Source organism: Pavona decussata, unplaced genomic scaffold, assembly GCF_977016875.1.
Source record: "Pavona decussata unplaced genomic scaffold, jaPavDecu1.1 SCAFFOLD_300, whole genome shotgun sequence".
In the NCBI taxonomy this organism is placed as follows: domain Eukaryota; kingdom Metazoa; phylum Cnidaria; class Anthozoa; order Scleractinia; family Agariciidae; genus Pavona; species Pavona decussata.
Genome location: NW_028145697.1, coordinates 5,672,501 through 5,684,685, shown reverse-complemented (window position 1 = coordinate 5,684,685; position 12,185 = coordinate 5,672,501). Strand labels below are relative to the sequence as shown.

The window sequence follows — 12,185 nt, the reverse complement described above, 5'->3', positions numbered from 1 at the left end:
GCATATCTATTGGAAAAGCAATAATGAATATGAACTGAAGTAGACAGCTATGTTTCTACAAGTTGAAATTAATATAAAAACGTAACAGTCTCACTATTGAATCATCCGTGGGGGAGTAGTTTTCTACAAAGTGGTTGTGCTCAGAACTATATCAATAGATAGTTTAATGTTCTGTTTGATAGTACTCACTTTTTTAAAGACTGTTGATTAGTAAATTATTTGAACCCAGGAGTATCAGTAGACTCAGTAGTATGCCTAGTGTGAACATCCAGATTAGTTTTAATAATAGAACTGTTGTTGGTGACTTCAGTTGACGGTAAATCTGAGCCGTAGGCCATCTTCAGAAAAGCTTGTAACTGTCACTGTCAGTACTTTAATATCCCGGCGCGTAGGAGGGGGGGGGGGGTTCGAGGGGTTCGAACAAACCCCCTTTACAGATCAGTAATGGCGGAAGAAAAAGCACTTAATGAGGAGGTTGAACAACAGCATGAGGTGTACCATGCGAGAGAGTAGAATGTCTGCCCTGGTTCTAATGCATATCAAATATGATATGCCTATCAATCTTGACGAGATAGTCAATTTGTTCGAAGGCCTACACCCGAGAATGATGCAGTTTACCAGCTTGGTGTATGACTATCAGTAGATCGAATAGCTATCAGAACTCGACAGGGCGCGGAATGTACATTGAACTTTCTTGTTTAAGTTGAAACAATCATGCCGTAGAAATGATGTATATAGCTCAAAAAGCTGCTGTAAAACAAATTTGTGATTTGCCTAAAATGGGTCTCAAAATGCAGGAAATGAGGTTTCTGGGAACTTAGATTTTCAAAAATTTCCGGGGGAGCATGCTCCGGACGCCCCTAGTAACAGCGCCTCCGGCGCTCAGCGAGATTTAGGGCTCAACGAACACCCCTATCTAACCCTTACCTACTCGCCTGATATCTGTGCGTCCGCTGTTTTTTTCTGTTTAATATGACTCGTAATCGTTGATTGGTATGCTTCGATCCGTATTTTGTTAGTCAGATCTGTACGTGTATTAATTGTTTCTACTCGAAGGGGAGTACTTTCACGTTAACCATTTGCTTGATTAATTTTTATAGTTTCTTTGAGAATCTAAATGGAAATTTAGGGTTTGTCGTTGTCGTAAACGTGTTGCTATCTATAAAACGTTTTTTTAAACAAGAGAAATCTTTACCTAAGCAGAGAACGGTAACTTGTTAATAGTACTGTAAAGAAATCACAGTAACAATTACGTTTATCTTTGATATAAACAGTACATAAGCGTTTTGTTAAAGTTAGGAGTATGATTTGTTTCTGGTTGGGCGGGAAGGGGGGGGGTCATCAGAAAAAAATAGTTTCTGCTTGGGGGGGGGCATGTGGAAAAAAATTGCACGCTAGGGGGGTCATACAGTTTCGTAGTGGCAATTAACCAAATCCCACCAGCCCCCCATGCTCATAAAAAATGAACGGTCCCTGAACAAACCTTGTCGAGTCGAAGTGTTTGCCACTCAAAATTATTATAGTGATTATAGACCTAATGTCATATTAGAACGCTCATTTTCTTGATACCATGGAGAATTTACTGATCAATGGACTTGTCCAGGGAAAGCCAAACGTCAATGAATACCTCTGAAGTCGAAGAATCATTTTTAAAATTGTTTATTTCGGTATCCGGTCGTGTGAAAAATTATCTTAGCTGTTTCTACGTTTAACAGTGTTTGCGTAAGAAGCAAGTTGAGTTCAAATATTCGCGAATCGCCTGAACTGCAGTGTAGCGAAACGACTTTGTAGCGAAACTACCGGTAAGCTTTATTTCTGCTTTCAATCATATATTTTGCGTTTATTATAATTTCGTTTCTACAACTTCTCCGTTATCTAAATTTAGGAACTAAACCCATGTCACTTCAAGAACGCTTGCTCGACCCGTAGAAAACAAGGTTCTAATAGGGGTTTTCCTTGTTAAGGAGATAATCGAATGTGTACCGAAGCTTGTCTTCGTCTGACTGCAAACCAAGCAGCTATGACGCGAAGTTCGAATCGTTTCCGAAGATTCCCTCCGGACGAAGCTTTCGCCAGGTTGAGAAAATGCGATTTTCCAAAAATATATAATCGAGATTTGTTCTCCAATGTTTTTGATTGATTTCTCTCGTTATATTGGTCAACGCAGGCGATTTCTTCCGCCCGGCGCCTTCACGTTTCCTACCTCTTCTTTTCATGTTCCGTTGGAGACGCGATCCATACTGTTTTTAACCAAATATGATAAAATAATACCATAGGATGAGCAAAAGCATACTCAGAAACAGGTTTCCAGTAAAAAATTAAAAATCCAATAAAACACTCGGAAGATTGAAGCGGATTTCTAGATGTATTCGACGCGTACTTTTGATTTCGGGTTACGGTGGACGTAGGGTGACTGTGTCCCTTTAAGCAATCTAATGCTTCAAAGTATAGTCCTCGGTAGTAGTCACGAGCTGTGCTCAGATTTTGTGGCTTACTAGTGCCCACTTCATAACTTGATGGGTGCGTCGTTTTCTTGGGAGCATCTACTTTTTCTTTTATTCTTTATACGTACTTCATACTAAAACAAAATAAAATGTCGTCCTCGCAAAAAGAGGGGGCCTAAAGCACCCCTAGTTCCCCCCCCCCCCCTGTTGCGCTGTCCTTGGCTTATCATTGGTTATCATTTGATGTTGGCTCCCTCACCAACAAGTGAGAAGGAATTCTTATCGTTAACGTTGGACAAATCTTCAAAGTTCTAAAAATAACGAACTATCAAGAGGCAGTTCTTGTCAAGAACGTTATGAAAAAGACATTTTCATGGAGTGACTTGCATGCTACTTTTATTTTTAACTTCCCATATTCAGTGACACGTTGGCATTTTTTTCTCTATAGACCCCAAGATCAGAACTTACATTTCATCTACACGCTAAAACTGAGAGCCCATTCTACATCATTGAGTCTAAAGTTCAACTGCTTGCTAGCAAGTCACATATTAAATGGCGCATGCCCATTTTAAGGTGAGCACGTGGTCGGAGAGGTAATACTGACATCTCCATGCAACTCAGCCTTCTTAAAATCGCTCCATTTTAGGTAGTCACCCCCTTCACGAAAGCAGCTTCCCGACATGCTCAAAATTTCGTCGGCGGATAGAACACTGCTCCATAAGTTGACAGCATACATCTCGCCAAAGAAGCTCTGGTCCAGATCAAATGAATCGCCATAATCATCTTGATCCTGACCAAGGATAACAATTCCTCCGCTGTTGATCACGTGACCTGTCTGGAAATCAGTACCGCTGTCTTTAAGTTCTCCGTCAATGTAGAAGTTCCACGAGCCAGCGCTGTTTTCCCATGTAGCACAAATGTGATGCCATTGACCATCATTGGCAGCTTCGTCTATTGTCCTATAAAAAACTTTACAGTTAAGGTATCTGAACACAGTTTGCGCGCGCTTTACAGGTTCAGGTAATAATACTATTAAGGGGTTGTGGTAATCAAATATGGCATCGATAAAGCAATCCCTGAATTTTATATCAAATGGATCACAAAATTTATGTTTTGTTCTGAAAATAACCAGGAGGATCATGGGCTCCTGAAATAACTCAGTTTCTCGATGGTGCAGCCCTTTTGTTATCACCGAGCATAGAAAGCACATTGACGAAGATCTAAACCTTTTTGCAAGCTTTTCATATTTGCGGCGAAAACCCAATTAAAAACCACGCGTGTGCATTTGACCAAAAAATGTGACTGGTTGTTTAGCGGAAATGAGTTGTTTTCTTAGGAGCCGCTCTTTAGAATTTCGTGAAAATTGACAAGACAGTAGTTCTCTAAAAGCGTAACTCGCCTACAAACAAAAATCCAGATCTGACAGAGGTTATCTTCACAAAACATTAAAGTGTAAAACCAACATTTACAAGGGATCTTTCAGTCAAAATTACATGGAAGCAGCGTCACCATTTGAAAATGTTGTGAGTTTTTCTGGAGACAAAAAATTGAAAAAATCTAAGGAGTGCATTTAGTAAAAATTAAGGAAACCTTTTATTTGTGGACGATTAATAGCTTGCCGCATTGCCAGGGCAACCGTACCTAGCTCGACAACAAGTTTCAAAACACGTTCTTTCTTGGCTAATCCTGCACTATGCTAATGTCGGGCACCTAGAACTAACTGTTTTGCTAAACAATTTATTAACACCTGTATACTAGAACACCTTAATCGAGATGGAATAATATTCGAAAGTAAACACCGCCTTTTTTTACAATCACTGATGGTAAAATAAGCAACAGGCCCTTTATAATGAAGTATTGCCATTGTTGTTAGACTTCAATAACTGGCGTAATCTTTGACTTTTTAAACTTCTCTTTCCATTTGAAGTAAAATTTATGTTGTGTAAAAATCATGAGGTGTCCAACCTTGTTTTGGAGTATCCATTTTAGTAACAACCATTTTACATTTGCATGCTTAGAAACCTGGCGTTTGAGTAAAAAGGAGGCTTTAGCTGACTATGCTTTGATTCAATCCTCTGTACTTTGAGAATGGTGTATTATTCAGTAAGTGACACAGGCATACTCGGAAAAAAAATCCGAGTGCTCCTAATAGGCATCGAACCTAAGACCTTCCGATTACTAGTTCGGATGCTCTACCACTGAGCTTCAGGAGACTCGTGGGAGCTAAGGCCTATAAACTAGGTTCATGGGACAAACTGCATACTGCTAAGTTTGCAATGTCGTGTGGCATATGCGCAATGGAATAAATCTGACGGCATATTTTAAGCCTGGTGAATAAATAAGAATGATGTATTATTCAGTAAGTGACATAGGCATACTCGGAAAAAAAATCCGAGTGCTGCTAATAGGACTAAGAACTATTGCTCAGCACTTACACTTTGCGGCCACCAATCAATATCTTGAACCGTGAGTAATCGGTCAGCAAGAGTTCATTGTCTTCATCTGGCAGTGAGTAACTAAACATTGTCCCATCATCAGATTGGTCTCCAACTTTTATCCACAGGCAAAGAGTAAAGGCGTTCAGATTTGCAGCTGAACTTGACAGCTGGTAGCTGGCGTAATCGTCGACGGTTTTGCTCGGATAAGAAAGCTGGAAATTCGAACTGTCCGGCACTGCAAGGTAAAGAGTTTTCGCTAGAAAATCAGTTGGAAAATTTAATTTTTCTTCATGCTAGTACGGCTTGATAATTTTCTCACCAATGAACGTTTGGTTTTATCAACTCACTTTCATAAGGTGCTTTGGCTGAGCGCAATCAGTTTTGACTGCAGGATATCAAACGGAGGGTAGCGATGAAAGAAAAAATATGGATACAATGAAGCTATATTTTGACTAAGTGGATAACAAAACAATCTTGACTGACTATTAAGCTCATGCCATAGAAACCTTCAAGTAGTTCAAACCATTCGTTTGAATTACCTTTCCTAAACTTTTTAGAGTTAAAATCATGTTTAGTAAATAAATGACAAAAACGAAGCTGAAAATACAAAAACTAGGGATACAAAATGCGTAAAATAGATTGGTCAAAATACAGTTTAATTTCTTAAAACAAACTATGACATCAAACTCGGTTAACTCCAACTCCTTGATAACGCCAACAAAATCCGGTTTGCCTTGGATTTGACCCCCTTTTTCACTCATTCAGTATCAGCGAAATTGAACTCCATCCACTCATCCTAAATTATCATGATATATGTATTACGTCATTTGTTGTCACGTGGTCTTTCGAGCAAAAGCTCGACGTCCTATTCCAGAAATTTTAGGACTATTGTAATCCATGGAGGAAAATCACATTTAAAGGCCACAAATTCTTCACTTGTGTTCAGGAACCGACCGAGAGCATCGATCAGTATGTAACTGAGTTGCGTACCAAAGCGAGCGCCTGCGAATTTGGCGAGCTGTGTGAGAGCTTAATTCGCGACAGAATCTTCTGTGGACTGTCCTGCAACACCTTGAGGGAAAAGTTATTGCAAGAAACCTATTTAAGTCTTCAGAAAGCCATTGATATGTGTAGAGCTTAATTGAGTTCGTCAGAACTGTTGACACAGCTGATGTCAATGCTGAGAGTTCAATCCGTAATGAATTTAATGACCTGTTTTATTGAAGGGGAACATCATGTTGAAAAGAACCCAGAGGTTTAAAAGCCTGTAATTCACACGTGAGTAATAAAGATTGAGATACTGAACAGCGTAGTTAATTATTAATGAGAATTTAAAGATTATTATTAATCGCCATCGTTATACGTTAAAAGAGTTTCAACCGACGTTTCGGCAATGCTGGCTTCTTCAAGGTATAAAACTATACCGTTAAAAAGTTCCCTGAAGAAGGCAGCATTGCCGAAACGTCGGTTGCAACTCTTTTAACAACGTCGATTATAAAGGTTCCATTCACCCTTCTTCCCAAGCTAAAGCAAGCTCTAGAGAGAATGGAACAGTTAGGTGCCATAGAGAAAGTAGATCAGCCAACAGAATAGGTTAACTCTTAGAATTGAATGTGATAGTGGAAAAGCCAGATGGAAATCTGAGAATCTGTCTTGACCCAAAAGAACCGAACAGACAGCTTAAAAGAAAGCATTTCCCACTTCCAACATCCACTGAAATAGCCAGCAAGTTAACTGGCGCAAAGGTTTTCAGCAAATTATCTTCCAAGGATGGCTTCTGGCACGTAACGCTAAACCACCCTAGTTCTCTTCTCACAACGTTCAGATTACCATTTGGACGTTTCAAGTTTAATCGTCTACCATTTGGCCTGAATTCCTCAAAAGAAGTATTCCAGAAGAAAATGCAGTTTATCTTTGAAGGGATTGATGGAGTAGAAGTTATCTATGATGACCTTCTTGTATGGGGCAAAGATGAAGAGAGCCATGACAGAGCACTCAGGAATGTTCTTCAGAGAGCCCGAGGGAAAGGTGTTAAGCTAAAGAAACAGCAGTGCAAAAGCAAGATTCCCGAAGTTGTGTACATTGGTGACAAGATCACCAAAGATTGAGGCAATCCTCAACTTGCCATCGCCGCGAAACAAGAAGGATGTAGAGCGCCTGCTGGGCATGCTAACCTACTTAAGCAAGTTCATCCCGAATATGAACACCTTAACTGAGCTGCTTAGAGTCCTTAAGCAAGACGTGCAGAGGCACTGGGAGGAGCAGCGAGAAAAAGGTCTTGATGAAATTAATAAGGTCCTTACTTAAAAACCAGTACTGCCAGCTCTCAGTAGATGCATCCCAATTAGGCCTTGGAGCTGTACTAACTCAGGATAATCACCCTGTATTGTATACATCTAAATCCCTGACTTCTTGCCAGAAAGCGATGCGCAAATCGAGAAAGAAACACTGGCAATAGTATTTGGATGTGAACGCTTTCACCAGTACCTATAGGGCAAAGAAATAGAGGTAGGATCTGACCACAAGCCACTAGAAGCAATCTTCGCCAAATCAATTGCTAAAGCAGCACCCAGAATTCAACGTTTACTGCTTCGATTGCAGCACTACAACCTAAAGGTGAAGTACTTCCCAGGAAAACAAATGTTCATTGTTGATGCACCATCCAGATCACACCTGGAGACCACTTACACCAATCAAGGAATTCCTGATGCTGAAACTGAAATGGAACTCCATCTCCTTGCGGATAAGCTGCCAATTTCAGAGAAAAAAAATGAAAGAGTTTCAAGAAGCAACAGCAGCAGATCAAACTCTCCAGACAGTTGTACAACTGACCAAACAAGGATGGCTTGACCACAACAGTAAAGTACCTACTGGCGCAAAACCTACTGGAGTTTCAAGGAAGAAATCCATGACGCTGATGGAATTCTCTTGAAAAATCACAAGATGGTTTTTTCAGAACATCTGAGAACTGAAATGCCTAAAAGAATTCACGAAAGCCACCTGTGAATCGAGAGGAGCCCGCGACGTCCTGTACTGGCCAAACATGAATGCACAGACATCAGATCTGATTGCAAATTGCAGTTCATACCTAAAACACAGGAAGAACAATTTCAAAGAGCCACTGATCCATCATGATGTCCCAGATAGGCCTTGGCAAAAGGTCACCTGTGATTTATTTACCCTTGGAGGCAAGGACTATCTTCTCGCTGTAGATTATTATTCAAAGCGGGTAGAGATCGGCTTGCTGCGTGACAGCACCATGAGTTCCGAAGTCATCACTCACCCACCTTTCCACTCTATGGAATACCCGATGAAGTCATTTCAGATAATGGTCCTCAGTTTTCCAGCCGGAAATTCAAACAGTTTGCAGAATCATGGGACAATGTAAGCACACAACTACAAATCCCAAGCAACCACAAGCTAATGGACAAGTAAAAAAAGCCATTGGAAAAACCAAATCTGTACTGAAGAAAGCTTATCAAGATGGCACTGATCCATACATTGCCTTCCTCGAATGTAGAAAAACTCCCATAACTGGATTGAGCTCAAGTTCTCCTTAACAGAAGGCTGAAAACCAAACTTCCAACTACTACACAGTTACTTGATGAAATAATTCCAACAGATGCTAAGCCCCAGCTCCTTGCTCAACAGAAAACAAAGAAGCTGTCTTTTGACAGAGGAGCCAAGTCACTACCTCATGTCAAGACTGGTGACATTGTACGATATAAAACAAAGAATGGCTGGGAGCCTGTTACAGTTACAAAAGTTGCTCACACCCCTCGTTCAGTAATCGTGACCAGAAATGGAACTCCCTCCAGGCGAAGCGAAACAGGAAAGACGTCATCAAGTCTCCGGATTTTAACAAAGGCGCCATCACGAGTCCAGGAAGTGACAGAGGCATCACCTAGAGCCTAGGAAGTGACATCATCAACACCCCAAGGACCACCCAGACTAAATGACTATGCATATTACTAGTTGATTAAGGACTGTTAATCATGAGAACGTTGCTAGGCCGAGTTGTCATTATCGGCTGAAAACATTTACTGTGTAATGGTCTTTAACATAAGGTCTTGGACAATGAACAGCGGACAATGTTGACATTCAGATTCCATGTTTATTACTCCTCACAAACGTTAGAGGGGAGATGTCATGATATATGTATTACGTCAATGGATGTCAAGTGGTCTTTCGTTAAACATGGCAACAGTGACCCAGAAAGTTGAGCCACTTCTGATTTACCAAAAATCTTTTTCCTGGGAGGTTTAGGACTCGAACTAGAAAGCGGCTGAATTGATTGATGTTCACACCAAGGTAAAGTCAAATCTCAGTTATGCAACTTGCGAAAAATATTGTCCCGTGACAACTCTTTCTTTTAGTTTCACACCTTTAACTCAATAAAGCTGATGAACAAAGGAAAAGATTCAGTTCCGTAGTTTGTTTCCTAATTTACTATCACATGGCATTATTCTAGGAACTGATTCTTTTAAACTAAATTGAATTTCACCGAGAATTTTACGATTATATGGAGCCCCGTTTTTAGGTCATATTAAGGATATGATCAAACATTTCTTTAATTGTTTTGGACGAGCTGCTCTCGACACCTTTTAAACATAACGAAAACATGCAGGGAGTACTTTTTCAATTCATCTACGTTAATTGTTTTAAGCAGCTGACGTCCTTTCGCGTATGTCAGAACATTGTACAATAAACTAAAATAGATAAATCGGCCAACTTACCCGTACATCTTGAACCCTTCCAACCACGCTCGCAGTGACAAATGAATCCTCTGAAAGGTTCGTTCGTGCATGACCCATGCTCGCATGGTTGAAAATCACATGGTTTCCCTGAAGACAAAATGTTTAGGAAAATGTTGGTCTCCATGCACCTGTCAACAGTTAAGCTTAAACTTCAACCTTTCCGTATTCCCCTAAAATTCATTAATGGCCTTTAATTTATCTCACCGATACGATATGATTCATTTTAATACCTGTGAACTAATTGGGCAAAGACGAGAAAATAATTTAAGTCAACCAAAATGGTACAAGGCGAAGTTGGTGACCTTCCCAGGGGAGTTTCTCAACAAAGTGTTATACGGAAGGCTCCGCCCCGAGGTCCAAACACTTACCCTTTTCTATAGCATTTTTAGCACAAAAGGTAACCCTTCATATCATATACTTTCCAAAGAAAATGGTACCCCTTCACATACCTACAACAAAAGAACTACATATCTTCTTCTTTGGTGTTTTCGAGATATTTTGAAAGGCCCTTTGAAATAACTAAATGACAGTTGTTGTCACTAGTTCGTTTTTGTTACGTCTTTTCGCTTTACTATTTGTCCTTTTGCATTTTTACATAGTTGTATCACTTCCTGTAGTAGGCGTTGTTTTCCTTTTAGTCAGTTCCCTCGTCGTCTTGCTGTGTTTTTTAAGTTTTATCCTGTAAAATCACCGATAAGGTACGTTTAATGTCTCTACGTAGATTATTTTCGGTTTTTATGTTCATTTCGTTGTATTTCATTTAACCTTATTTACTTTCTGTTTATTTCAAAGAACCGTTTCGGGAAGCGGCGTTTATTACTTCTTGCACTGTGAACTTAATTGAAGAATACGTGCTGAATTGATTAAACTTTTGGATGCAGGGGACCACACGACGCAGAATAAACTGTTCCGAATACGTTGCCGGATCTCTTGTAGTAGAAATGCACGTGCCACGTACACACCCCCCTCCCCTCCACCTCGAGTGGCCGATAAATCAATCACTGTCTGAACATACACTGCTTACGAGAGACACTTGATAATTAGACACTGTTAGTGCTATTAAGAGCAATTCTCCAGGAAAGTGAAGCAAAGTTGGAAATGAAAATTTTTAACCCCCCTTAATTTTTTGTGTGGAGGTAGGTTACCTGGAGGGATGAACAAAAACAGCCATATTTGGATCGGCAGGTGCGTCGTTGCCATGGAAACCGCACTTGATCACGTCGGCCTGAGGTCTATGTTTTGACCGAAAAATTCACTCTCAAATAGTAAAAATAAACGAGTCTGGTTGTCGAGTACGTGTGAACCAATTCAAATAAAATTCATACAGATGGTAGACCCACTCTCTCAGTTTATAAAATTTGCTGTTAGAGTATTTTTGGGTCTATAATCAAGAAGACCTTGGTCGTATTACTATGTTGCCTGTCAGCCATTTTGACAAGAAGGAAAAACAAGCACAACCATATTCGTTATTTCTCCGAAAGTACTTTTTCCACAAAAACCAAATTGGTAGCAGAGCTTACATAGATATTGAAGTTTCTAAATATCATAAAATCTATTTGGGGAAAATTATATTCTGGCCATGGGTGTTGAAGACATCCGAGGCAAGTTACAAAAAATTGCAAAATTGGAAATGTTGAGGGCTACAGTATTTGGTTCAAACAGGCTTTAGATAGAGAATATCAGCTTCAGAGGTTTTTTCATTCATCTTATCTGTTATCTACATTTGATTGATTAGGTTTTGGCCAACGAATTTGCTGAAATATAAATTAAAACAAAGCCTTCCTTGCAACTTTTGGGAATTTCTTCAGGATGCTTTTTGTCGTATTGGATGGGTGTCTCCTCAGTTCGCTCGCTCCATTTTCTTGACCAAATCTTGCACGGACTCTAGCGGAAAGGACAAATCTAACTGCCTAGCCTCGCCGAACAACTTCTTTTCGACCAAAGATGATGATGCATTAACCCGAATAAAGAACAGTCGAACAGGTAAAACACAGTCGTGTGTCGAGTATCGAAATAATTCATTAATACAATCCATCCAGGAAGTTAAATAGATGCATCAAGATCACAGCTGAGCAAATGCATGTTTGCGACGATTCTTAATAACGTCTTTGGCTAAATCGAGCCGTACATTCCGTAGTGCATGGTTGAGAAGCGAAAAAATCGTTGTTTACGACCTGTTTACGACCAAACATATGTAGACCGGAAATGGGAGTAGCAAAACTGCTGACCGGATGTAGTTTTAAATGCGATATACGCGCTTTTTGTTTGTTTGTTTTTGTAGCTTCGGCTAATAGGCCTTATCACGGTTTTCGACGCCATTTTGACGGGTAGGCAAACAGGCTTAAAATAACAGTGTTTTATGGAAATCCGATGTCAAATAATTTTCATAAAACATCGCTTCTGAAAAATTCATGAATTGGAAACTTTTGGCTCTAGGAAAAGGATTTTAAGAAAAAAATTGGAGGGATGTAGCTGTGACAGAAAGCGTCCAGTCGTGTTTTGAACTTTCCATACGTTTCCCTATATTTTTTCCCGCGAACTATTTT

General features: G+C 39.9%; 1 protein-coding gene across 1 annotated transcript in view; it reads right to left on the bottom strand.

The window, feature by feature from the left end:
- Positions 1-2,823: 2,823 nt before the first annotated feature.
- LOC146454828 (neuronal pentraxin-2-like) overlaps positions 2,824-12,185 on the bottom strand; it is a 16,893-nt gene continuing 7,531 nt past the window's right edge. The window contains exons 3-5 of the mRNA XM_085095028.1: positions 9,619-9,726; positions 4,880-5,117; positions 2,824-3,403 (exon numbers count right to left, since the gene is read on the bottom strand). Coding sequence (XP_084951154.1) covers positions 3,013-3,403; positions 4,880-5,117; positions 9,619-9,726 — 737 coding nt within the window. The 3' untranslated portion in view covers positions 2,824-3,012. The remainder of the gene's footprint in view (positions 3,404-4,879; positions 5,118-9,618; positions 9,727-12,185) is intronic.